This window comes from Acipenser ruthenus, chromosome 4 (assembly GCF_902713425.1).
Source record: "Acipenser ruthenus chromosome 4, fAciRut3.2 maternal haplotype, whole genome shotgun sequence".
Taxonomy (NCBI): domain Eukaryota; kingdom Metazoa; phylum Chordata; class Actinopteri; order Acipenseriformes; family Acipenseridae; genus Acipenser; species Acipenser ruthenus.
The window spans coordinates 48,036,160-48,063,468 of record NC_081192.1 but is presented as its reverse complement, the minus strand read 5'-3'; the positions used below and the strand labels follow the sequence as shown (position 1 = coordinate 48,063,468).

The following is a 27,309-nucleotide window of genomic DNA, read 5'->3' as shown; positions in this document are numbered from 1 at the left end:
AGAAATAAGAAAAAATAGAACAAAGACATTCTTCTGCCAAAACAAATTAAAAAATGAACATTTCTATAGGAATAAAAATCTTTTTTTGTATGTTTTAATAATTTATTTGTAAGGGAGGTAATCATCAAATAAATGCATTAACATTAAAACATTTTTTTTGATTGTAAAATTTACTTTTAGAAAATGTCCTCCTTGCACTGTTTGTTTAGAGTGTATTTTTGTCTCAGCAATATGTAACTGTCAATCTTAAAAACATAAAAACTCCACATTTTGGGGGATTCTTTATGAACTTCTTTGCTGACACATTTAACTTTTTTTTTCATGATTTGCATTTAATAAATGTAGTCACGAACTGCTAGAAGATCTGACTTCTCCACCAGTCAAAGCACAATATGTTTGAAAAAAAGTTCGGTCCCTAGTGGCTCACTCGTAAAATAATTGATGTCTGAGTGCAATGTGAGTGGTGGATTAGGCTTTGTGCTCCCGCGGGATTAGACAGGCTCCAGTTTAGGCACTTCCCAGACTGGACTCTGCTGCCATGGTCAGGAAGCTTGGTCAAATCTTCTGCATGGGTTTGGGAGGGTGAAAATAGGCAACTGACTTGAATGAGAACGGAGGTTGCCAATTAATGGTCAGTCCTCCGGATTAGTGAATGGGTTGTAGCAATGAGGCGACATTTGAATTGGGTAAGATTTATTAAAAATATGCAACAAAAGGAGAACAATTAATGTATATGTAGGCCGGGCACATAGCACTAATTTGATGCATGTTTATTCCCTTTATTTACAGTAAATATTTTTCTACATGTAGGAAAGCTGTGAATTACAGAGATTAAGAATTCCATGAAGCTGTATAATCTTTTCATGCTTGCCCAACACTAAATAGAGTTTAATTACAACTGATGAAATACAGCAGGTAATTTACTGCGCATCACACCACACCACACAGTAAAATGCACTTTCAGATACAATAAATAGGTAGTATTCTGTTATACGTGCATTACAGTGCAAATATTGACAAAATCAAAAGGCATGGATATCTGCAAATCTAATTTTTTTTTTTTTTTTTTTTTTTAAAAAGGCAAATAGTAAAAAAAATGATCTGATGTTATTCCATCCAGATTTACAGTGTTAATATAAATGCATATACAAATATTTGCAGCATCATGTTTTAACATCTAAGGCATAAATTACACATTTCAGAATCATAATGTTTATAAGCTTTAGTTTTTAGGATGAACACCCCATGAATCCATACAAAAATACTGTCTATGTTAATAAATGTCAAGCAAAACTGTGGTTTAAAATGTTAAGCAGTAAAGCAATTGAGACAGAATTAACGGAAATTCAATAGTAAACAGGCTGGAGGAGCAAGGCAAAAGCAACTATCAATGACTTGCTACAGTTATTGACACTGAAACATACAACAGTTGGACAGATATGTCCACAGAATAAAACTACTGGTCTCAGTAACATGAAAAAATCAATCACTCTACATAACTAAGTCTATTGTGATAGAACTGGTCCCAGGATACTGTACTATGCAGGGTATTTTAAAATACACACACAAGTCATTTCTTGTTGCAAGGTAAACTACTAATACTATTTTAAGTTACATATGGCCTGAATTAGTTAGTCAAAATGCTGTTAGTCATAATTGAGTCTTACGACATTCTGACACCCAGTAGCTTATGTTAAATAATAACCCTTTTAAAAGATTTGTGAGAAGTTTGATTTCTGAAGACTATTCTTTTGGGGATACAGCTGGATAGATTCCAGGTTGTGATTCTTTTTCTGCAGACACTGATATCCCCTTTAGTCCTGTTCCCATTTTTTTTTTAAACTGTGGCTGAAGGCTGCATTATTTTAAGGGACCTGTGCGACAACTGGGATGTCTATTTCAATAGTCGACAATCTGGAGCGTGATGAATAACGAGGAGAAACGTAAGAATGAGCTGGGTAACTATAGACGCTGGCAGGTGGTGAATAAAGCGGTTGCCAGAATGGCGATGGCAAAGCCTTGCAAGCACAATACCACAAAAACAAGAGACAGGATGTGAGAAGCATTCCTCCTGCACTGCCAATTGCCAAATAAACAGAAATATCAGGGGAAAACAAAGGGCCAAACTTCTTGCTCAGATCGGCAGTATGAAAAATGACCCAGATTGAAGGTGTTATGCTCAAAGCACCTGCCAGTAGATACAGTAAAGCAGCTACGAGGTGGCACCCTGCACTGTTTACGAGGCACTTGGCAAGATTAAAGTTGGGGACTTCTGGGCCAAAAGCTGTGTTACACATGCCAATAAAACACAACATCAACGCAAAAACAGCAATCAAAATGCTGATGGGAAGGGCGAATTGAAGAACTCGTAGATCCAACTGGTCCAATGTAGAATACCACTCCTTGTCGTATACAAGACAGGCTGTGCTTCCGTCCAGTCGAACGCACTTCACCCATAATCCATCGTTGATTGTTACATTCTTGGCATTTTTGTTGAAAGTGATTAGTCTTGTAATTCTCCACTGAGGAATGAGGGTAGCTGCAATGAGTCCTCCTACCGATGCCATTCCAAATAGAAATGCAAATACTGTCGCTGCATGTATGTTGCGGCAAGCCATTCTAGTTTAAAATCTTGATTGCAGTGGTATCTTGAGATGAGGGGGAAAAATACCTATGAAAAAGGGAAATAGCAGCTGAGAAAACACATTAAGTGATTAGCAGCTGAGAAAACACATGAAGTGATTTAAGCTTAGTCAAAAGTGAACATGTGTTACTTTAACTAGTAGGCTTTAAATATGTATTGCTGAATTTACAGAAAGCTGTAAATTGTCCAAATTGTACATCGTTTGTGTTTCTGGAGATACTATTGTAAAAAGCTTTCAATTAATAAATTTAATTATACTCTGTGTAATTTATTAATTCTAGACAGTGGACCTTAGAGTAACTGTCAAAGCCATAGCAGTAACATGTTAAACATACTATACTGTGAGGGGGGGGCAGCAGTGTGGAGCAGTGGTTAGTGCTCTGGACTCTTGACCGGAGAGTCGTGGGTTCAATCCCCGGTGAGGACACTGCTGCTGTACCCTTGAGCAAGGTACTTTACCTAGATTGCTCCAGTAAAAACCCCTATATAAATGGGTAATTTTATGTAAAAATAATGTGATATATTGTAACAATTGTAAGTCGCCCTGGATAAGGGCGTCAGCTAAGAAATAAATAATAAATACCAGAAGCATATTGCACAGTATCTTAGTTATCAACTAAGTATAAGCCATGTGCAAAATTATATGTTGTACACGCTCAGAATCCATCCTGTTAATATTATAAGTAAAGCTAACATTAACCTAGTAGCCTACACTACAGCAGTTTGGGTTTCAACTCCAACAAACTGCATTTTAGTAGTTAACGTCAATTACTTTTAGTATTTTCAGAGACTGCTGTTTTGGTACAATGTAATATTAACCTGTATCACATCTTTATTAGTATTTTATTATTTATTCCTGCCGCATGGCGATCAACAGCAACAATGAATATATTTTCTTGAGAGATTGGGGGTGTAAGTAGGTATACCCCAACAGCTTTTTTGTCTAAAGAAAACCTAAAAAGTAGTCGTATTAGACAACGTGTTGGTTTATACGGCACAGCTGGCAACGTATTTGTATCCGGAAGTTCACCACGTAAACAATAAACCTGTTAGTAAACTTCTGAATAACCGTATAAAAACAACTCTCAAATTATTTGTGGACCCCGGTTAGGTTATATAATTAAGGAAACACAAACTATTCGTTTTATTTTTTTTTAATGTAGGCTACTGTAGTTTTCTTCAATACCTCGTTTAAGAGTCGATAGTCCTACCTGTTGTGTTGGTCTCCATTTTTTTTCTAGTTCTGAGTAGCTACTGAATCACAAATACACTTTGGTTTTAGTCCATGGCGTAATAAAGTGTGAAATACATACCCCTGGTCACTGAATGAAGACGTTGTGTATTGTTGCAATGTTCCTGAAATATCCCCAGCACTAGTAGTAGTAATAAAACTATTGCATTTCCGTTGCTCCCGTCTGAATTTACTCACGATCTGGCACATCCCATTGTTCAAACAGCGTCCTTCCCTGAAAACGTGTGACGTCAAGCGCGCTCTCCCGTTGTATATTTCATAGAGCTGAGATGGGGACTACCTTATTCCCTGTTGCTAAGTAACTCACATGAAGAGCTGTATAAAATTATAATAATTTCTCTTATCATTTGCCCCGAAGTTAGTCTGTAGTAAACATAAGAAGATGTTCTACTAGCAATATTTTAGTATGTAGGTTTAGTGTACAGACTAAAATAGAGAGGAGCCAAATTGTAATGGAGAACAAGACTGAGCTTTGCAGGTTTTCAAATCAGCCCCAGGGCTTTGAACTTCTGGAAAGTAAGTTTTTCACATGTTAAAAATATCTGTACTATAATAAAACCGTGATTAAAATACACCAAAGTAGATGTACCACATGCATTTTATCTTACATTTAGGTCAACTGCATTTAGTCAGTAGCACTTCTAGCTAATTGGAATCTATTTATATCAACTATATTTTGAAAAACGAAAAGAGACTAGGGCCACAGTAAGTGCTTGTATAATATAAGGTAAGATATTGACTTTATTATTCATTCAAAACAAGTTTTAAAGCAAAAAAAAAAAAAAAGTAATCATTTAGTAATACTACTTACTTCAAAAGGAAATGTGTATTTCTACATTTTAAATGATCTCTGTCCCAAGCCACCTTTTAAATGTCTGCCATGCCTAAAACCCCTGTCTCTCCATGTCTGTATTGTTACAGTAATATTTAAACAACAATTAAGAAGGGGACCGTCTGATGTGTTTAGGTAAAATTGCAGTCCCTTAACAAAATCTGCTTTCTGCAGTACTGCCTAATAAAACTTGGTTCATAACCTTTCTTTGCTGTTAATGACACCCTGCTCTCTTCATACTGTATTTGACTGACTCGGTATAGCAGAAAGTATTTAATTAATACATGCTGAAACAGTGGTATATTAAACAGTCTGTGTCTTCTGTCTTATAGCTCACCCATTACCCTGCTGGAACAGTGTGATTGCAGATCTGGGGAGCGAGCGAGTAACCACAGAATCCGGTCAAAAGATAGGAGACATTCATTCAGGGGGCTGTGTAATTGGAGTGTAACTAGTTTGGCACTAATAATTATTTAAGATACGGTGTTTAACCCACAATAGATGAGTACAATAGAGGAGACTTTGAAGAGGGGACCAGGGAATACTTAGAGGATGAATTTGTAGGTCTTATTTTAATGCCTTTTGTGGATTTGGAATAAGTGAATCTGTGCTCCTCTACCAGATTACTCATGTCAGCTTCTAAGTTTCTTCTTATCTAGCAGGCCAAGATAACAGCAGCTTGCTGTACTTGCAGTTTGAACTATTCAAACTGTAGCTAAAGTCTAATACTGCAGGTGACGAGTGTGGTCACTTCTTTAGAAATTATTGGGAAACAAAGTAGACATGTCATTGTGCAGTGTCATGACATGCTGTGTGTGGTGATTGCATCATAGACAGTGCTGTATACAGTAGCTGTTAATTAGTTGGCCGTAAAAATGTATCAGAGTTTTAAAGGGACACAGCAGTTGGTGTCTGACTAGTCATGAATCAGTACCCCCAGACTTAAACTGCAAACAGAAAAGCCACTGTGGTAAAGCAGCTAATATCCCAAAATGGCAGAATGGCAAATATAAAAGACAATTACTACAGCATTTACATGTGATACGAAGGGAATGGTAACAACTCCTTGAAAAGTTTACATGCCATTTTGTAGCGATGAGGTGCACTCGTGGAAATCAGAATTCAAATCGGTGCAATGATATGACGGCGGAAATATTGAATAACCCAATCAGTGTGCCTCACGGCACTCTCGCGATGACAAGTCACATTTGAAAAGATGGAATAAACCATTTGAATTTAAATTTGATGATGATGAGTTATCAGGTTACAAAACAGTACTGTATCAGTTGTGCACGAATCGCTAGCGGTGCCAAAAAGGTGTTCTTTTAAGCGAAGTTCCCACAAGGGTGCTTTCAACAGGCAAAGTGTTCTCTTAGGAGGTGTTCTTATAGGCGGAGACTACTGTACTGGAATTTTGTACTTTTATATTTCTTAGATTATACTGACCCTTCTGGTTAAAAAAAAAAGAACATAGGACTTGAGAATCATATCACATGTTCAGTTTGAAGGTTTTAAATAAAAAAAAGTCCATAACAATGTTAAAACATAACGTTAAAAAAAAAAATACTAACAATTACAGAATGATCAAATAAAGTTCTAAAATAATATTTTAAATTCCCCAAGTTAGTCTCTTGTTGTTCTTCTTTCACTATCTGACTTTAACATTTGAAAGATTAAAGAATTAGTGAATTCCCCACAAAGTATAGTACAATTGACTCTCACTGTGGCCTAACTGGGAATTAACTGCATTTTTCCATTGATTTTATACTAATATTGTGTTTCATTCTTCAGGAGGATTCTAATTTCCACATGGTTTACAAAACAGCTGGTTTGGACATACCGCTGGGTAAGATTTCCAGCAATAATACAAATATGTGATAGTCGTTAATCTTTGAAAATATTTAAACTTTAGCGGCAAGCCCTGCTAGAGTTTGTTTTACTTGATTTGATATTTAGCCAGGAGTAGAAACCAGGATATCATCCCTTCTGTTCTTGTAAAATAGTTTCATAATCAATCATTTACCTATACCTGTGATACTTTTCTCTAGATATTGAAAGAAATGACACACATCCAAGATTTTCTGCTACACCTGTACACTTAAGGAGCAAAAGACAGGTAAGTGTGCATCATCACATTTCTTTTTAATATCTCTACTTCACCCTAAGCTGCAGACCTTGTAGAGATATACAAATATGAATTGGTACATTTAATAATATACAGCCAATAGGTAACAGTTCAGGGGTGGCAAATTTCTGAAAAAAACTTGTTGTCCAAGGGACAAAATGCTAGAAAAATCTACCTGTCCATCTTAAAAATCTACTTGTCCTTCTTAAAAATACTTTCCCCCTCCCAGTCACACAAAACACACACAAAATAAGTAGAATATAAGTTGTAGGATTTGGGTTTTATTTAACAGTGAACACAATCAATCAATTACTGATTAACAGGGGCGGGTCTAGCCTTGTAGCTTGACTGGTTAACTAAATTCTTCATATACACAAAAGGTTCCCTGTGACCCGACCTCACCTCAACAAATGTATACCATACTTTAAGGAAATGTTTCTTTCAGTGTAGTTTGGAACACATTTGCTAGTACATTTAAGTAACATACTAAGAGTACAACTATAATAAACAATACTTGGGAGTTATTCAGATATAAAAATAGCTTCTGCCTGTTTTTTCCACTCTTTCTTTATAAGCTGAATTCAACTTCTGATGTACAGGTGTTTTAGTTTGTTGCACCACAGACACAAATTCATTGCCAACTATTACTGCTGCTTTGTGGAATTCTGATTTTCTACTGGAAATAGTTTTATAACTACTGAACCCAGATTTATAAAGAACGTGTGTATAACCTGTCAAGTTTCTCTCATTTTTTTTTACTGTTTTTCTACCAAAATGATCGCAATATTTACAGTAGGCTACATCAAATATTGCACACATAAAATATGTTTTTTTCTTTTGCTTACTTCTATGATATATTTATTTTACTTAATAGTACTATACTTATAATCATAAAACAGATTGTTAGAATGCTACATACTGATTGGTCCATCAGTGTTCCAAGCAGTTACAATATCAAGCACAATGTCACGATTAGGAACTACTTAGAAACAAAGGCAAATCACTGCACATGTGCTAACCACGTATCACTGCGCTACCAAAATCAGAGAAAACACCTGTCAAAATACTTGCTGTCATGGAAGAAACTGAAGACATCAACATCTCTTGTCATGTCTTCCAGGTAACTACAGACCAGTAAGCCTGACTTCTATTAAATGTAAATTTATGGAAACTATAATAAGATCCAAAATGGAAAATTACCTATATGGTAACAGTATCCTCTGAGACAGTCAGCATGGTTTTAGGAAAGGGAGATCGTGTCAAACTAACCTGCTTGATTTTCTTATTATCAGTTAGTTCATTCTTATTGAGTTTGTCAACTTTTCTCAATTCTCTCTCAATAACTTGCTCTTATCCTCTTTTCTTAAGATTTATTTTTAATTCCTTTCTCTATTTTTTGTAGTCATTTTCATCAGAACATCCTTATACCTGGTCCTTTAGGAATTGCTCTTTTAGTATAGGATGTGCAGATGACATGTGATGTAGCGTACCGGCCAAGGGTGGTCTGCACTTTTAAAATATGACCCAGACACAAAAACTTGCAGTTTAAACGCTTTTCTGCTCACTTTTAATAATCACCGACACACATGAAACAAAAAAGTCCAAATCAAAAGTTTTAACAAAACACTAGAAACCCAAAACCCTTCAAAATAAACACAACCATCTCTCCCCATGTCCATTATTGTCCACTTTCACACTTTATTGTGGGTGGGCTTGAGGGCAGGACGGTCCACCTTGTGGTGCCTCCACAAAGGGGCCGCGAACCGGCGAAAGGGGACCCGATCGGGTTGACAGGTGCAACTGCAGAGCAGGCCGGTGACCCTTTCTGGTTCTCGGGAAGGCAGCTTCTCCCTCTCTGGGTCTTGGGCATGCAGCTCCTTTTTCTCTGGCTCTTGGACATGCAGCTCATCACTCTCTGGCTCTAGGACAGGCAGCTCCTACTTCTCTGGCTGTCGGTATGGGCATTCTTGTCATCCATGCCCAAACTCTTTACAGAGTCTGCACCAGTATGGCGGGACATCAGGGCACTCTCCCCAGCGGTGGGCCTGTTCTCCACAATACTCACACCAGGGAGATCTGTGGACAGGTGCTTGAGGCTGCTGGTGCTTCTCTGGCAGCAGCAACTCTGGTTCCATCGGCAGCAACTCTTGCTCTGGCAGCAACTCTTGTTCTGTTGGCAACAAATCTAGCTCTGGCAGCAACAGCTGTCATTCCAGCAGCAGCAACTCTCTGCTTTCCAGCAGGAGATGACAGTGTTGGTATAGCCAGTCCTCCAAAACTTGAGTTATCCCATACAGGCACAGCTGCCTCAGCTTGGCTTGCTCATGGCAGGGAAAGTTAAAAAAAAAGTTCATCAGCATCTCCAGCTCTTCGGACGTAGGGAACGCGGTGAGGGTCAAGCTGCTCTTCATTTTATTTTTTTTCTTTCAAGCTTTTTTCTTTCTTTTTTTCTTTCAATAGGTGCGCGATCCCACTTCTAGTACCATATGTGATGTAGCGTCCCAGCCAAAGCTTGTCTGCACTTTTGAAAATATGACCCAGACACAACAACTTGCAGTTTAAACACTTTTCTGTGCACTTTTAGTAATCATGACACTAATGAAACAAAACACTAGAAACCCCAAACCCTTAAAAATAAACAGAATACCACACCCAAGCTATGGCTATTACAGTGCTTTCCACTTATTCACTTTTATTTCCCACTCTCCACTCACTTACCTACACAACCCACACCAAACATTCATTCCTTTGTCTGTTTATCCAAGACGACTTACAATTTGTTACAAAGTATCACAGTATAAAGTAACACAGTACAAAGTATCACATTACAAAATAGCGCATTACAAAACATCATATTATAAAATATCACATTACACATAAGAGCAGTTATAAAGTACAGTAAAATAAGTAGAAAATAAATTCAAATAATAAAATAAAGAATGCAGTAAGTAATTACATTTAAGAGCGATTTCGACTATGAGCAGTTAACTTATGGTAAAAACATTTGCTTATACGAGTAAAGTCCATTAAGAGCATACAGTAAGTATGATAAATGGATGAGAACGATTTCAAATAAGAGCAGTTCCAAAAAACGTGAATACGGATATCTATAAGAGTAAATCAAGTACAAGATACAGGAAGTAGTTATAGTATGTGTATGGAGCCGTTCAGTGCAAGTATAAGCTAATGCAAGTACTGGTACAATTGGGTGCCATATAGTTGAGTGTTGTGAGGTTTACAGATGCTGTCTGAACAGGTGTGTCTTGAGGAGGCGCCGGAAGGTAGTCAGGGACTGAGCAGTCCTCTGGAAGTGGGGGAGTGGAGGGGGGGTACAGCTAATCTGCCGGTGGTGGAGGTGCGGAGGGGGTGAGAGGGGGTGTAGGGAGAAATGATAGTCTGGAGATAGGAGGGATCAGAAAGGTCAAGACAGCAATAGGCGAGAACAACGGTTTTGAATTGGATGCGAGCAGTGATAGGGAGCAGAGCAGAGGTGTAGCATGGGAGAAACAAAGAAGGGAAAAGACAAGGTGAGCATCAGAGTTTTGGATGAGCTGGAGCGGATGGATAGCAGAGGCAGGGAGGCTGGCCAGGAGGGAGTTGCAGTAATTAAAGTGGGACAGAACAAGGGCTTGAAGTAGGAGCTGTGTTGAGTAGTCTGTGAGCAGTGCTGGATATATATACAGCTCTGGAAAAAATTAAGAGACCACTGCAAAATTATCAGTTTCTCTGGTTTTACTATTTATAGGTATGTGTTTGGGTAAAATGAACATTTTTGTTTTATTCTATAAACTACTGACAACATTTCTCCCAAATTCCAAATAAAAATATTGTCATTTAGAGCATTTATTTGCAGAAAACTGGTCAAAATAACAAAAAAGATGCAGTGTTGTCAGACCTCGAATAATGCAAAGAAAATAAGTTCATATTAATTTTTAAACAACACAATACTAATGTTTTAACTTAGGAAGAGTTCAGAAATCAATATTTGGTGGAATAACCCTGATTTTCAAGCACAGCTTTCATGCGTCTTGGCATGCTCTCCACCAGTCTTTCACATTGATGTTGGGTGACTTTATGCCACTCCTGGCGCAAAAATTCAAGCAGCTCGGCTTTGTTTGATGGCTTGTGACCATCCATCTTCCTCTTGATCACATTCCAGAGGTTTTCAATGGGGTTCAGGTCTGGAGATTGGGCTGGCCATGACAGGGTCTTGATCTGGTGATCCTCCATCCACACCTTGATTGACCTGGCTGTGTGGCATGGAGCATTGTCCTGCTGGAAAAACCAATCCTCAGAGTTGGGGAACATTGTCAGAGCAGAAGGAAGCAAGTTTTCTTCCAGGACAACCTTGTACTTGGCTTGATTCATGCGTCCTTCACAAAGACAAATCTGCCCGATTCCAGCCTTGCTGAAGCACCCCCAGATGAGTCAAATTTTCAGCTTTGCCCAACACCTGGTCGTCTAATGGTTAGACAAGAGACCTGGAGAGGCCTACAAGCCACAGTGTCTCGCACCCACTGTGAAATGTGGTGGAGGATCAGTGATGATCTGGGGGTGCTTCACTATATATATATATATATATATATATATATATATATATACACACACACACACATACATTGTATTGAAAAAAAAAGGAAAAAGTTTGTATGGTTTCTGAAGTGTTTTATAATGTTCCCCAGAGTGTTCTGAAAAAATAGCATAGCATTAAAACACTCAGTGTCGTCCTAGGGCCATATTATAAAACCATCCTAAAGCCCTTTCACACTGACACTCTTACCCGGGTCCGGATCCGGGTTCTGGATACCCAGGTCACAATCCTGCTTAGTGTGAAACAACATACCCGGGTTAACCCAGGTTCCAGCGATATTTGTGTTGCTTGAGACACACCATGAGCCAGATTGCAGCAGAGATGAAGAAGCATTGCTGTAATCAACATTTGGGCCGACGGTTCAATCCAGAGAAGCTTGGGTGGAAGCATCTGTAACAAGCTGCTTCCGGGGCATTGATACGCGCATTGCCTTGCGTCTGTCACCCAGGTCAACCCTGCTTTATCAAAAGCAGTGTGAAATCGCGTAGCCGACCTGCATGACACCGGGTCTTGACCCGGGTAGTTCCGATCCGGGTAGAGCATGCCAGTGTGAAAGGGGCTTAAGTAACATTCTTATCTTAACATCAGAGATAGAATTTCCTAACTACAAATTTAGGAGAGTTGATATTACAGAAAATGTTCTCCTAACTTATTTTCCTATCTTAATTTAAGATAGGAAATAGCATATTACAGAATGTTCATAACTTGTTCATTTCCTAAGTTTCTTTCCTAACATTTAGGACTTGGTGGAACTTTTCCTAACTGTCGGTTAGAAAAAGAAAATTATCAGTTTGCAAGATCTGAACAAACCATGCAAAAAACAAAAAGAGACAAAAAAAAAAAAAAAATTATGCACATGTATTATTGTTGTTATGCTTTAGATTTTATACATAGCATATTCTGTAGTGAACCACAATGATCCATTAGTATATTTTGTGATGTGTACCTTTAACAGTAAGCTACGTGTAATGTCTAGATGTAGCCCCACCTCCTGTGAGAGAAGGTGGTTCATCGTGTTATGTACGGGACAGCATGGAGTTGGAGTTAGACACACTTACACATTACCGTCGGTGATTATAATTACTGATATTTGAAACTTTACTGAGGAATAAGATATGAAGTATTCTGTGTTGATTCTGTCGTGTTATTGTATTACACAGCGAGACACTCCATTGAATTATAACCAGCGGCTCATATATGTAATGAAACTCGAAAAATACAAGTAACTCAAAAACGTGTATGTTACGTGAAGCTCGAGCTGTAACCTGGTCTTTTCAAACTGGCTGAGTGATTCTATAACCCAGCATCCTCTACCCCATTCTTGTCTGCTAGCTTTCATGCACTTTTTTAAACTCAGTCAGCTGATTTAGTGGCTTTTTTTTCTGCCCTGCAGGTGTCTCGTATTCCACGCAATGTTGAGGATGAGAAGAAATATGTCGAGCTAATGATTGTAAATGATCACCTGATGGTAAGCTGAGAATGTATATCTCTGTTGCAGTCCCAACAGGGCACAGAGGAGACAGTGTATTTGGGTTTTATTGTAGGATACGATAATCACTTGCTCAGTGATCAGGCTGTTCTCAAATCAATGTTGTTGTAATGGCATTTCTAAATACTTTGTTTCTCCTACATTTTAAGGTAATTTTGTATCTTACCTGTTTACTATACTATTTGTATAATTCTCTATTGTTGTTTCTGCTTTGATCCTAATTTACCAGGCTTGCTAACCAACTAATGTCTTCTTCTAACCATGGAGTCTGCTTCTAAAAAGCAACCCCATTGGCTTAAAAGGGGCATTTTTGCTGAAATAGCTACTGTAGTAACCATGGTAAATAACAACCCAAGCAGAAAAAGTAGATGCTTTAAAACAACTTTCTTATATTTTGCAGTTTAAAAAACATCGCCTGTCTCTTGGTCATACTAATAACTACGCCAAATCAGTTGTGAATATGGCTGATCTAGTAAGTAAAAGCATTTTTACTCTGTTATATATATATATATATATATATATATATATATATATATATATATATATATATATATATATATATATATATACATTTAATATGTGAATGTTTGTTTACTAATATATATATATATACCTTTAATATGTGAATGTTTGTTTACTAATTTTGTTATCCTTTTTGTTTATTGAATACTAGATATTCAAAGAACAGCTGAACACAAGGATTGTCTTAGTTACCATCGTCACCTGGACTGTTGACAATAAGTTCAACATTGATGACAATCCACTCATAACCTTGCGGGAATTCATGAAGTACAGAAGAGATTTCATCAAAGAAAAGTGTGACTCTGTTCATCTGTTCTCGTAAGTAACTGAGAACATCTGCAAATTGCCTTCCATACAAGGGACTTTACATTGAAAACTGGACAGCATGTGTAAGTAACATGCATACCCATTGCAAAGTATAGAAATCATCACAGTACAAATATAAGGATCCGTTTTAGTTGCTTATTTCTAAATGCAGCACTTTTGAGTGTTTAATAGTTCTGGATGATAAAGTCCTGATATAGTACATGTACAGTACAATTGAGTTTCAACCTGGCCCAACCCTGAATTAACCACATTGGTGAATTATCAAATTGTGAAATAACAAGACCTATTACACAACAGCTAGTTTATGTTGCATATATTAGAATGTTTACCAAGCTTTTCCAATGATTTTCCTATGGCTGAACTATGAGTTTCAGTACTTTGCCATGGTTAAGCATGGGTTATACAATGCTTTACAATACTTATCTGTGTATTGCTATGCTTGCCTGTGTTTTACCATACTTTTGCTTTGCTTTGCTAATGTTATACAGCACCTACATTTAACCATGGTATACCGTAGTAAATACTGAACTATTAGCATTAGTAGTATTTGTTTCTTTTGTAGGCAATATGCTCATGTCATTTCTTGTTTAATCCAATACCAGTACTGTACTCATATTTTGTAATAATCAAATTACATTTAAGTGGTTTTAAAAACAAATGGTAAATCCTGCCAGCATTATCAAATGTAATCTAAATCTGATTTTAAGTCAGATCATTTATTTAGTCATGGGACACCCAGCACACAGATAATAAGGATTAAGAAAAGCAGTTATTATTAATTGGGGCATATGTTATGAGTGTGTAGTTGCCAGAAATTTAACCTTTAAAGGGAAACTGTTGAATAAACCTGCCAAAAAAGCATGATAAGTAGATAAAGGAACATTGTAAGTTTACATTATATGCACAGATTAACACCACCCCTGCTTCCTAATGAAACTATTTCTCTCAGTGATGCAACAGTATGCCTCCTTGTATTTTATTTTTTACCATACTATATGTCTACTGTATATTTATGTCTGTATTATTGCATTATGTCCATGGTAAAGCATAACTTACAGTTTGGCCACTCTAATCCTTTTGTGATTTACATCATTTATAATGGCACTTAACTAATTTATGGCAGTGTATGCACAGTATAATAAGTTATGCTGCTGCAAAATCATAGCAAATGGTATCTAGCACATAATGGATAATATATTTAATAAAGCTTTAAATGCATTCAACTCTTCATTGATACCACCAGCAGTCTATATAGCTTCACAATTATGAAACTCAAAACAGATTTGTAATACTAGGGCCCAATGTTTTTCATCTGTTTATTGAATGGTATTTATTTGCTCAATAGAGGAAGCCGATTCCATAGCAGTCTGGGTGGGGCTGCGTACCTGGGTGGGGTTTGCTCTTTAACTAAAGGCGGAGGAGTCAATGAGGTACGTAGATTACTGCAAATGACACACATTTTTCTATATTTTTTGCAGAGTAAAATCTTAATCTATATATATATATATTTTGTTTTAAAAAAGGGTACTTTTAGTTAGAAATTTGCCTGTTAAGATGTTCGGTACCAGAGTCCTCTGGTGCCCAGCTTCACACTGCTGCCGCTGGACTGATGGAAATGGTTATCAGTCTCAATCACACGTAGGGAACACAGAGAAATGTAATCCAGCAAACAAGGAAAAGGAGTCCATCACACAGGAGAACAGTGTTTGCTTAAATATAAGGGGGCCCCAGTATGTCAGTTAATGTCCTACAATTAAGACGGTAGTGGTCTTAATTGCAGTTGGCAGGTAGGTTTGAAAATATTGAGAATTGGATGAAAAGGATTTGGTTACCATTCAATAGTCCAACCTTGAATGTAAAATAGTACAGTATTCACGAGGCAGGAGCCAGGCCTGTGTAAAGGGACTACTAGAATAAAGACAAAGTACTTGTGACTTAGTAACAGAATAGGGGTTTCCCTTGACTACTCCGAGAACCGCCCTGCTGAGGTGAGGCCGAACTAATCAACCTCCAAGGCCAGGAAGCGAGGGACTTCCCCAAAGGGGAAACTAAGGAAGTATAGGAGGATGAACCAAGGTCTCCCTGTCTTATTTACTGAGTCGTCTAGTAGATAGAGGTCAGACTCAGCTGACGCTCCGAGGCCGCATGGAGAGCCTCGCGATCTATACAGGGAGAACAAAAGCACTGGAAAAGAGAATAACAAATAAACACATAAAGAGGGCCAGGGGTCTCCCCCAGCTATAAGAGCCACCTTCGATAAGCTGAGTCAAATGACTAGCTCAAAAGTTGCTAGCAAGCATTGCTTTCTGAAGGGTGGGAAGCCTGGCATGGGTGCAAATGAATAGATTAGCATGAAAATGGAAGACTAAATATAGTTCAGTAATTTGGCCGGGGTCCCCTCTGGCCAGCGGGGTACCATCCTCTGGGAGCACAATGTGACGTAGTCGGCCTCTAAGGTCGGGAAGTGAGCTTCACTTGCCCCCAAAAGAGGACCCCCAGCTCCCTGCAACTGCACCATCAATGCAAAGAAGAGAGAAAATTGTAAGTTAGAAAATAAAGTTAGTGATTAATTACAAATATTGATTAATTACAATTATTTATTTATTTATTTATTTCAAATTTTATTTTTTATTATTTTTTTATTTAACTAATCTAACAGCTCGGCAGAGAGGAAAAAAAAAACACCCTTTGTGGGAGGAAACCTCTGGTGGTCCTGGCGGAGAGCTAGCCCCCACTCCAGGCATGCTAGCAATACTTTGTTTAGTGGAATAATATCAAGGAGAGAAAAATGAATGTAAAATTCCACTGCTGAGGAAGAACTGGTTGATTTTAATATTGGCTGCTGATGTTGCTACACCTATATGGATGAATGGGACAATGCGATTGGGGAGGAAGGATGGTTTAGAATGAGCTGAAGACAAAAGATTGCAAATGTATGACTTTAGTTGAAAACCAGTTCGCTGAATGGAGGAATGGGTAGAGGGAAAGGTTGAGCTGAGTGAGCCAGGGGCCAGGGGGCAGAATTGAAATCATCGTAAAATAGAGAAAGGCCATTCCAGTGCTGTAAGAGAGAGGACCACATCCTAATGTCTTTCCTAGCTTCAGCTTTAATATTAAGTGAGAGTTGAGATTTTTAGCTGTTTTAGAAAGAGCGAGAAGACGAGAAAAAAATGTCCTACCTTGAGGAATGATGCGAATTGCAAAATTGAAATGTCCCAGGAGTGAAAGAAGGTTCTGTTTAGAAATGGAGTGGTTGATCTCAAAAGAGAGAGCGAATGCGTTCCAGTTTATCGGGAGGCAGTCGGGCTTCAAATTATTATTATTATTATTTATTTCTTAGCAGACGTCCTTATCCAGGGCGACTTACAGTCATAAACAAAAATACATTACAAGAATCACAGTACAAGTAATAATACAATTAAGAGCAAGATAATCTTTTATAGCAGATTGGAGATTTTTACAAGTACCATAATAGAGGAAGAAGGGATGTATTTTAAACCAGTAGGGAAACCATTAGTAAGGCCAGAAATTAGATAATTAACAAAAAAAAACCCATCAGGGTGATATTGAAGAGCATCTGATAGAGCCGGGATGTTGATGGGGGTAGAGGCGATTAGTAATGATGAATGGCATTTAGGTGAAAGAGGGCAGATGGAACGTGAATGAGCATCGCCACATAAATGCAGAATGAGGAGTTGAAATTATTGCACAGCTGTCTGCCTTCAGAATATTTGATGGGTCTTCAATTACTTGTTGAAAAAGCAAGCGGAGCTGAAGAATGGATAGGAGGAGCTGCAGACGCATGATTCCTAAAAAAAATAAGTGTTGTCGAGAGTAGGGGAAGAATAGTTTGAGACTGATGAGGAGACTGAAGAGGAGGCTGCGTTTGGACATGGAGAGGTAGAATGGGCAGTGGAAGCACAAACACCGCAAGTGTTAGCTCGGAGACCACTGAAGAATCTATTAAAGAGATCATGATCAGGCTGAGACCAATCAGTCAGTGTATTGTCCAATGCTAGCCAAGAAGCTGCTTTTGGCTGAAAAGGCTTCATGGTACTCATAAAAAATTGTACCACCATATCTGACCGAGAGAGTAACAATGTTAAGTAAATGAGTCCCGTTCTTGTCGTCGGTGAGCATTAACTTCACAAAAGACCAAATTAACGTCTTGTCCTTCAATAATATTCAGTTGAGGAGAGAGAGAGTTGCGATGACCAACTGAAGCAGAAGAGGATCCTGAACTAGAGGCAGTTACTGGAGTGAAGATTGGCAGCTCGAGGGCAGGTATGGACATGGCTGAAGCAGCGGGAGAGGCGAGCGCTGCTGCTGGTGTCCCTGATAAGGATGAAATGGCTGCTGGTTCCAAGCGAGTGATTCTGTTATCAAGCGCATCAAGGCAATAAAATACTTTAGAAATGGAGGTGGAAAGAGGATGAATGAGTTGCTTGATATCGTTAAAAATCTGAAAACTTAAATCAGAGGAAGGATCAGATGAAACTGAGAGCTGAGGGGTTGTGGTAGCTGAATCAGAAGGGAATGGACCCTGTACTGCTCCATTCGCTTGTGAGTCAGCTTGGATTTCTGCAGTGCCTTTTGAGGGGGGAAAACAGGCTTGGCTGATATGGAATTGCAGTATGAAATTCCTACCTCAAGGGCAATACTTTTTTAAACAGAGCTTTCAGGAGTTTGTTGATGGGCCAATCTTTGTACAAAAGTTGCGCTGGAGAATCATCAGTTCTGGTGCGTTTAGAGCGACGAAGAGTGAATGGCAGCAGGCACAGCTGGATAAGAGCTTGTATTACTTGTATTACTTGTATTGTAACACTTGAAATGTATTTGCTTACGATTGTAAGTCGCCCTGGATAAGGGCGTCTGCTAAGAAATAAATAATAAAATAATAATAATAAGCAGAGGTTGAAGCAGCAGCATTGTCAGATGGAGGAGAAGCAGGACAGGTGGATTTGTTTGGAAGTATTTTCGGTGGATTATTTGTTGGAGGAAGACCTTATACAGAAAGAAAAGAAAGAGAAAAATTCTTCATCTGAGTCAGGTGAAAATGACAGCTGCCTCGGGTGAGTAGTCATTTTATCCTGATTGAAAACAAAGGTTTTGTTTTAAGATTGGGTCTGCAAGTCTGCGTGGTAACCACAAACTGAAAAGCAAGACGAGAATTAGGAAGCTGGCTATGGTTCAAATAATAGGGTGACTGACAGGTAATTAAATATTGACTGACAGATGTTTTAGCGGGATAACACTGGGGAGGAGTCCTGGCTCCAGCCCCCTGAAATACATCAGGGTTCTACTTCAATATGGACACTTCCCCCCCATTCACTACAGTATCTGCAATAATTGGATGTTTTGGGTTTTGTTTCAGTATGGAAAAACAGATGAAATGGCTATTACACTGGCACAGACCTTGGGGCAAAACATTGGAATCTTTTCAGACAAGAAAAAAATGATCAGTGGTAAGTGTCTGTGTAAGTTCCCGAAATGTTTCTAACATGATTTTTAAATAAAGCCCATGGCATGAATCACTTGACTGGCTGGTCAAAAATAACAATGGAGGCTCCCGAGTGGCGCATCCAGTAAAGAGTGCAGGATGCGCCCTATAGTCTGGATGTCGTCGGTTCGAGACCAGGCTATTCTTTGCCGACCGAGGACGGGAGCTCCCAGGGGGAGCCGCACAATTGGCCAAGTTCTCGGCTCACCGCGCACCAGCGACCCCTGTAGTTTGGCTGGGTGCCTGCGGGCTTGCCTGTAAGCTGCGTTGTCCTCCAAAGCTGTAGCTCTGGGTGGCTGCATGGTGAGTCTGCAGTGTGAAAAAAAGCAGTCGGCTGATGGCACACTCTTCGGAGGACAGCATGTGCTCGTCTTCGCTGCTCCCGAGTCAGCGGGGGGTGGTAGCAGTGAGCCGAGCTAAACAAAAATAATTGGACACTTAAATTGGGGAGAAAACTACAAAAAAACTAATTGGCGACTACTACATTTATATAATAATAATAATAATAATAATAATAATAATAATAATAATAATAATGGAAACTTCAGTGCTAGGCATATTAAGTAATTAAATTTATTTAGGTTCACAAAAGGTGATTTGAGTTAGTAGTTATTACTTTACACTTGGTAAAGTCACATTATACACATTTTGGATCTGGTAGAGATTTTTGTCATTAGTTGGTGGATATTTCAATGGTGAATATGTCATCCATTATCCATTTTGACTTAAATTTCACAGGAGAATGCAAGTGTGAAGATGCATGGTCTGGCTGCATAATGGAAGACATTGGGTAAGTTGTTACATCTAATGTATCACCATAGTGACAGCTTATGCACATTTGTATGGTCCTTTTTGTCTAAAAATGTCTTAATTGTCTTGTGGATGTGGAATGATAGCATAAAATTAATGGCTCCACAGTTTATTCAGAAATAAAAATATGCAAAAAATAAATTTAAAAAAAAAACATTGAAATCTTTTACACATAGGTAGTAAAATAAAGAATATACTGTTTTAGGTTAATTAATTAATTAAGACGTTGGGGCATTTTATAGACCACTGCATGGTTGGTTCTTGCTCCCTAAATAAGTAGATGAGAGAAAAAATACAAATTTCACTGTACGCAAACTTATAAATTGAACACACTATTCTCAAATGAGAAAAGCTTCATAATTCCAACCACATGAGGTCAGTAGATACTCTAAATTGGTATAGGTGTACTGGTAATACTGTACATACTGCAGCAAATACTGAGTGCTGCATAGATTTTGTTGTCAAATACAGTATTATATAAAAAAAAGAAATAGTTTTATTATTAATTAATCAACACTCTGCCAGCCCTCTAGAAAAAATAACTCTTCACTCAACACTACATACCAGTTACCGTGCCAGGTCTATCATTGTTTTATGACTTCATTTCCTGTAAGACACTGAAGCTATTTAATAAGTTCTAGTATTGTAGACACTAGTTTTGTTTAGTTTTTCAGAATTGCTCAGTGTTGAAAGAGTTACTGTAATCGTACAGTATGGCTTTATAAATAAAACATCATAAAACCCAACAGTAACAAAATAACCTTGCCAGTTAAAATAATGTTTAAAAATTAAAAGCAATTAATTAATTAATCATTGTGTTTTCGAATGTTTGTTGTCCCGTCAGGTATATATGAAAGTTAGACGTTAGCCTATAATTACTAAGTATATGTTTGTCTTTTTCACCGCAGTTTATCCTTGTTTGTTTGTTATAATAATACCTATTGCTTTTCCCCAATTCCCAAATGGGACAGCAGGTGAGCTGAAGCATTGCTATGAAACTCTCCTCGTGCAGCTTGATTTATCAACTGCTTGAGCGTGTTGTTTTAACAGGACTGGTGCATCATGCCAACTATTCATTCCATTAGCTAGAGTCAGAACATGGATAGATGCTCTGCCTAGCTGCTATGTTGTTTTTATTAACAAAAAAATATGGGCTAATCAATAGTCCTGTATTTTTTATTAATTTTATTTTCTTGGGCTGAAGCCACACATGAGAGAATGACTATAAGGCTGAACACTTTGAGATTTAATTCATTTTTTTGCTGTTTGTTTATGATTATGGGGAGTAGCCAATATGACACTTGAGCCATCTCCATTACTCTTCATTTATACCAGGTTGATGCAATCTGCAATGTCAACTAATTTAGGGTTGGATCACTGGATAAGAAATCAGTTTAGGAATCCATTTCATTTGGGAGGGAAAGTGAGACAGGAGCAAGATTGGGACAAGAATTGACATTATCTGATGGTTCATTGTTATGTTAGGGAATATTGCTGATCTGAATGTTCATTCCTGGTTGGTCAACATGCCTATAGTTACAAGGTGATGAAATGACAAATGTAAACTGATTTTTATTGTTGTAATTCTGTTAAATCCCCACAATGTGGCAGTATCTGCACTTAACTTTAGAGCTAACAACTTTCTCACAGACAGGGCCCTATTTTGAAGCAGGGAAAAGGCAAAGTCAGCATTTCTGAAAGAAATAAAAGCTATTGTATAAAACTATCAAGAAGTGGTTCAGTTGTTGTTCTGTAGATTCCAGTTTTACTCTATTACAATTATCTTTCTGAAAATGTGCCTTTGCCTTGCACTTGCTTCAAATTATGAAGTGTCACTTGCTGGCTGCAAACTTAAGTCATCTGAGTCCTTTATTCACACAAGCACCAAGGACAGCGGCCTGTATAAGATCAACTCAGATATGTAGGCTGTTTATATCCCAGCTCAGCAAGTACTAATATCCAAGCCGCCTTACAGATATGTAAAAGATATCAAAGCTTTGTCTATAAAGTGAAGGGGATTAGTTCCTGGTGCCTGGGTCCACTTTGAAAATGAGAGTTCATGTATTTATTATTATTATTATTATTATTATTATTATTATTATTATTATTATTATTATTATTATTATTATTATTATTATTATTATTATATTAAAGTATTACATTTCAATGGACATAATAGATTTGCATCAACCTTTCAGGGTATTGAAATATAAACCTATCCCAATGTACTAAATTTCTGCAACAGGACAATTCAGTATAGATGCAGTCCTCAGTTGATCTGAACTATTCATAGTTTTTTTTTTTTTTAACACGAATATACATTTTTGCAGATGCAAGTTTTTGTGCTGTTGAAAAATGTTTGTAAATTAGACCCAGAGTTGGCTTGAGCAGCACAACACTACAAATTACACGGCAAATGAATTACATGCCAGTTACATGTTCGATTTGTAATTGAATAGTTTGGGGGGGGGGCACATTAATCAACGTGCAGTGGACAGAAAGACAATAATGTTGGTTATCAAGCTGTAATTGGACATGCAAATTAGGCTAATCCATAAAAATGATAAAAAAAATAAATAATTGGTCATTTTGAATTCATCTATTAATGTGACACAAGCTCTAGCTGAGGGATGCAAAGTGCACAAGAGACATATTTTGCCTAAACATAATCATATGTTTTAATTTTGCAAAACCAATATCTCTATAGTTGATTATCATTTTTCTAATTCAGATAAGTTTACACTCTTAGACAATGTATTCCTGCAACTATTAAACCCTCAAAACAGCAACCTACAGTAACAAACCTTTGTAATTTGAGTGAAAGTACCTGATAAATTCTTTGTGTTTATGAAACCAAGATAAAAACAAAGTGTTTACGCGATGCTTTGGAATAAACTATTTCTTTCTTTTGTGCAGTTTCAGAAAGGGATGTTGAGTTGTGTGGCGGCTAGTCTGACAGCTGGTGTTCTTGGTATTAAATAAACTTAATATCTAACTACTGTATCTTTAGGAACCAAACATAGATAAACCATGACATGCTGTGGCTTCTATTTCAGTTTTGATGCAAGGTTATCCAGGGCTGTTGGCTGATCTATAATTACAATTTAGCAGTGTAAAGTAACTATATGGTTGCTGGTCTGTACAGTTATATGAGTGAACTGGGTTTGTGCTATTGCTGTGTAATAAAGCAAATCGCTGACTCTGCTGCTATTACCCAAATTTCAGTTCTTTCAAGTTCTCTTCATTATCTTATAATAAGATGGTATTCATACATTTCTTTGCTGGCTTTGAAATAAATGCAAGTGGAATCTTTCCGTTAATGTGTTCTTCCACTTATCTAATACCAACTAAATAAAAGAACGTGGCCATCTGTGTCTTCATGTACTGTACTATATATACAGACATTATAAGCTTTAATTACTAATTAAAACAGAATTATTGCCGAGCTGCTGATCCCTGTTCATATTTTGCTTTATAGATTGAATACACAAAAGGCCTAAATTTGTTTTTAAGCAAACACAGAAAATACGGTTTATGCCAACCATTAGTGTGACACACAATATTGAGAATACAAAACAGGTGCAATCATATTTTCTTTCCAGAGGTAGGTTTTCTGTACATCTCCATTACTTTTTTTATTATTATTATTTTAGTGTAGTTTTCTGTAGAATTACAATGATTATTTCACTCATTTTATCCCAGCTGTAGTATATTGATGTATTACACATCAATATAATACAGATTTTATTTCTCAGAAAGCAGCATAATTATTTTAACAAATAGGCTGTAAAACAGGCAATAGTGGTAAAAAAATTAAGATGAGCGATTTTTATAAACATATTTCTAAGATGGTGTTTGTCTTGCTTTCTATATACATTGTATTCAGCACTTTGTGGTGTGTGTGTAGTGGTTTAAAATTTAAGAACAAAATAACCATGTAACAATTATGATGCATGGGAGGAAGAAAAATACAGTAATATTTGTTTTTGTGTTTTGTTTTTATTTGAAAAGCCAACATTTTTTAAGAAAACATTTATTGTATGCCAATAAAGTACATTTTTTGAAGCTGGTGTATTAAATATCAATTGACTAGATTAATATTTTACAAGCAAATACAGAAACAGTTATTGTCTATTGTTTTGATGTGATAACATAATGTATATGATTTAAATACGTCGTGCTATCATTACAGCACAGCGGAAAATGGGGCTCATTAGTTTTCTTAATCATCTTGATAATAATGTAGCTAATTGGTAGGTGCAACAACTCAGTTTTAAACAGGTGGGTTCTCCCTACATAAATAACTGCAGAGTCTTTAGCGTGGCTGAACTGACCTGTATAACAACCATACAGTTATGCTACCCTCTCTCCAGCTGACAGACTTTAATCATGGCTACCCCTAAAATGGAAATTTAAAATCCCAAACCTCAAAAAATGTACACAATGTATCCTCTGAGACCCTCTATCTATTATTATTAATATGCAGTTTCCTAAGGAAACTTGCAAACTTTTGTACAACTTTTTTTTTGGAGAACCAAGAAAAATATCCAAAAAAACAAGTTTCTGACAATTCCTTGTGTCTGTAGTTCATGCTGCTGGTATTGGATTGTAAACAAGCTAAAATACAGTAGCACTATGTTCCTATACTCAAATAAGATCATTAATTACTGTTACATTAAGTGGTTTGATCAAGTTTCAAACACATTGTCAAGAGGTTAAGGACAGCAATTAAGGTTTTTTTTTTATTTCTGTGAAAAGATAAAAGAATAAAAGGAACAATGACGGTATTAAATACTTCTGGTCAATAAGTGCTGCTTTGATAGAGCTTGTAAATTGCTGATTTTTATTTAAAGTTTTATAGAGGATCATAAGTTTACAGTATGTCTTTTAATAAGCAAAAAAACAAAAACTAAAATGCGGTAAATACTTGCAATATCACAGACCATTCATTTCAAAGCAACCAATTGGCTGTTGTGTGCGGCTGGCAATTTAAAGGGATACTTTATATCACTGTACATTTTCATAACATTTCATTTCTTACCTCTTTGATATCTTATGTGTTATCTTCATAATTCTCCGTCGTTCCTGCTTAGATTGTTATTTATTCTGTTTACTACTTATTCCATTTTTTAAACACTTCTAAAAGCAGAAATGGTTTGAAAAATGTCCACTTGGGACGTGCAGCTGTGATTTCTGTCCCATCTGAAACTGCATTTGTAGATTGGAGACTTAAAGTTAATACACATAGAGTCATTTATTAAACTGGAGTAAGTTGATTATGTGTAATAAAACTTTTTGGACTCCGGTTGCAGCTAATATTGTTAAGGGAAACAATTCAGCAATTAAAGCAGCAATTAAGTGCCAGAAGGCTCTTCAAACTTGACATTGCCTTATGTGGAAACATTACATGCTGAATTAAATGGGTGCTGCAGTAACATCTACTGTATAGGAAGGGCACCATAACATAGAAGTTGCATGTACAGTATTTTAACCAACACACACAGATGCTGCTTTCATTGAGAAAATGGCATTAACACTTTCTGGCACCAATGTACTAATTTCAGTTTTTGTGCATGTACTGTTCAGTTTCTGTTTATTTGTTTTTGAGTTCTCTATATATTGCACTGTGATACATGGTAAGTTTATATATTTTTGGCATCTTAAGAAGGTGTGCCATTTCCAGTACACCAATAAATGCACCGAATGACAAGCAACTGGTTTGCTCACTTGAAATGTTCTTACTCTTCCTGGTTCAAAAAAGTAGGACACCAACATGTTTTTAAGGTGGTTAGACCAGTTTTTTAGCTTTGGATCCACTGCATGGAAAAAACTTGGGGGTTCCTGACCAGTAAGGGTTGCTGATGAGCTGTGAGGTGAACTATGCCTAGATAACCAACAGGAGCACAAAGGCCAATGCAGCTCTCTATGAACCCCACTCAAGATCGGAAACTCAGCATGGCCAGGATTCAGATCAGTAAGCTTCTGAACGTTTGGCTCACCCTCCCACCAGCGTGGTAGTGCCTTTACTGTCCAAAATGGCCCCTGATTATTCTTCAGCATTCACATTTTACCACTATACAGTCTGTTTTACTGATGTCTTTTAAGCCTGTGCTATATAAATTGACTCCTAAGTCTTCAGGCCTTTGCAATACGTTAATATGTTTGAAATGTATTACTTTTGTAAGTTTTTAATAACTCTCTGAGCCAGAGTTTGTGAGTGTCATATTGTTCTAATTATAATACTTTTTTTTTTTTAAACCAACAATGTTGTTTGCTTACCAGATTATCTTTCTATTGCTCGAAACAGCTACTACCTTCCTAAAACGTTCTCCCAGTGTAACATGGAAGAATACAATAATTTCTTAAACAGTGGAGGTGGGGCCTGTCTCTTCAATAAACCGTCAAAGGTAAACTAAAATGTACTTTAAAATCCAATTCTATGATAATCCTCTGTCCAAACATCCCCGTTCCCCCCCCCAAACACCTGCCATTACTATGTGGATAAACAGGGTTCTTTTGTACAGTATACTGTAGTATATGTTATATGTATATAGTCTTAATTGTGTAGCTGGAAGGCAGATGCTATTTTTTAGTTTTTCGTAAATCATTTTGTGACGGTTATTGAAATGGAAAATGGGCTTATGATTCATTTAACTACTTGTGTACAGTTAGTTAAGACAGGTTCAACTAGGCTGTTTTCAGAAATATCTAAATATGGAATGGAAGGGGAAATACATTTGCCTAACTAAGACCAATACCAGCCTACTGTTGATTGTAGGTTGCATTTGTAAGGAATGTTTAATGGCAATTAGCAAATTCTTCCTTTGTCCATCTCATAATAGATACTTCTAGTAAGTGCTATTATCAGTGGAGATAGACTTAATTTTAGTATGCCATTAGCCCAATCAAAGAGAAACCCAGGTTTAAGTGTTTTGCTTAACTCTGGTGATCCTGCTATCTCATCAATATTACGTTCCTTAGATAAACCTTTTCATAAAGCACATTCCAGGACAAATTAATTGGAAGCAGATATTTTTTAATCTGTGCTTGCAATGAATCAACAAAGTCCTACAAGCTTGAAATAGTGAATGCATTTTATGTTTACTGAAAATATTTAATTTAGAAATGTTTGCTAATTAAACTGTAATTGAAATCAGATCTTCAAACAGCCGAAGAAATCTGAGCCAATAGAATCTCTGTTCTAAAATGTTTTACAA

At 37.1% G+C, this 27,309-nt stretch overlaps 2 protein-coding genes across 13 annotated transcripts in view; one reads left to right on the top strand and one right to left on the bottom strand.

Annotated features, from left to right (window-relative positions):
• LOC117400387 (disintegrin and metalloproteinase domain-containing protein 22-like) overlaps nt 1-27,309 on the top strand; it is a 110,495-nt gene that overhangs the window by 50,563 nt on the left and 32,623 nt on the right. For all 11 annotated transcript variants that reach the window (XR_009328473.1, XR_009328475.1, XR_009328474.1 and 8 more), the window contains exons 7-15: nt 6,520-6,574; nt 6,777-6,844; nt 12,838-12,912; nt 13,334-13,405; nt 13,607-13,773; nt 15,128-15,212; nt 19,157-19,247; nt 20,021-20,072; nt 26,400-26,499. Coding sequence is in view for 7 of the 11 variants with exons in the window: in XM_059022477.1 (XP_058878460.1) it covers nt 6,520-6,574; nt 6,777-6,844; nt 12,838-12,912; nt 13,334-13,405; nt 13,607-13,773; nt 15,128-15,212; nt 19,157-19,247; nt 20,021-20,072; nt 26,400-26,499 (765 nt within the window). In the remaining 4 variants the exon portion in view is untranslated. The remainder of the gene's footprint in view (nt 1-6,519; nt 6,575-6,776; nt 6,845-12,837; nt 12,913-13,333; nt 13,406-13,606; nt 13,774-15,127; nt 15,213-19,156; nt 19,248-20,020; nt 20,073-26,399; nt 26,500-27,309) is intronic.
• cldn12 (claudin 12) lies at nt 677-4,162 on the bottom strand. 2 transcript variants are annotated; one of them, XM_034000284.3, is made up of 2 exons: nt 3,958-4,162; nt 677-2,693 (listed from the first exon to the last, which is right to left on the bottom strand). In XM_034000284.3, exon 2 carries the CDS (start codon nt 2,616-2,618, stop codon nt 1,866-1,868), a length of 753 nt encoding a protein of 250 aa, XP_033856175.1. In that variant the 5' UTR covers nt 2,619-2,693; nt 3,958-4,162; the 3' UTR covers nt 677-1,865. The 2 variants fall into 2 exon arrangements, with proteins under 2 accessions (XP_033856175.1, XP_033856174.1); XM_034000283.3 differs by having other exon boundaries at nt 677-2,671; nt 3,958-4,161.

Coding starts and splice junctions, on each gene's coding strand:
- cldn12 (XM_034000284.3), bottom strand. CDS start 2,618: ATGGCTTGCCGCAACATACATGCAGCGACAGTATTTGCATTTCTATTT.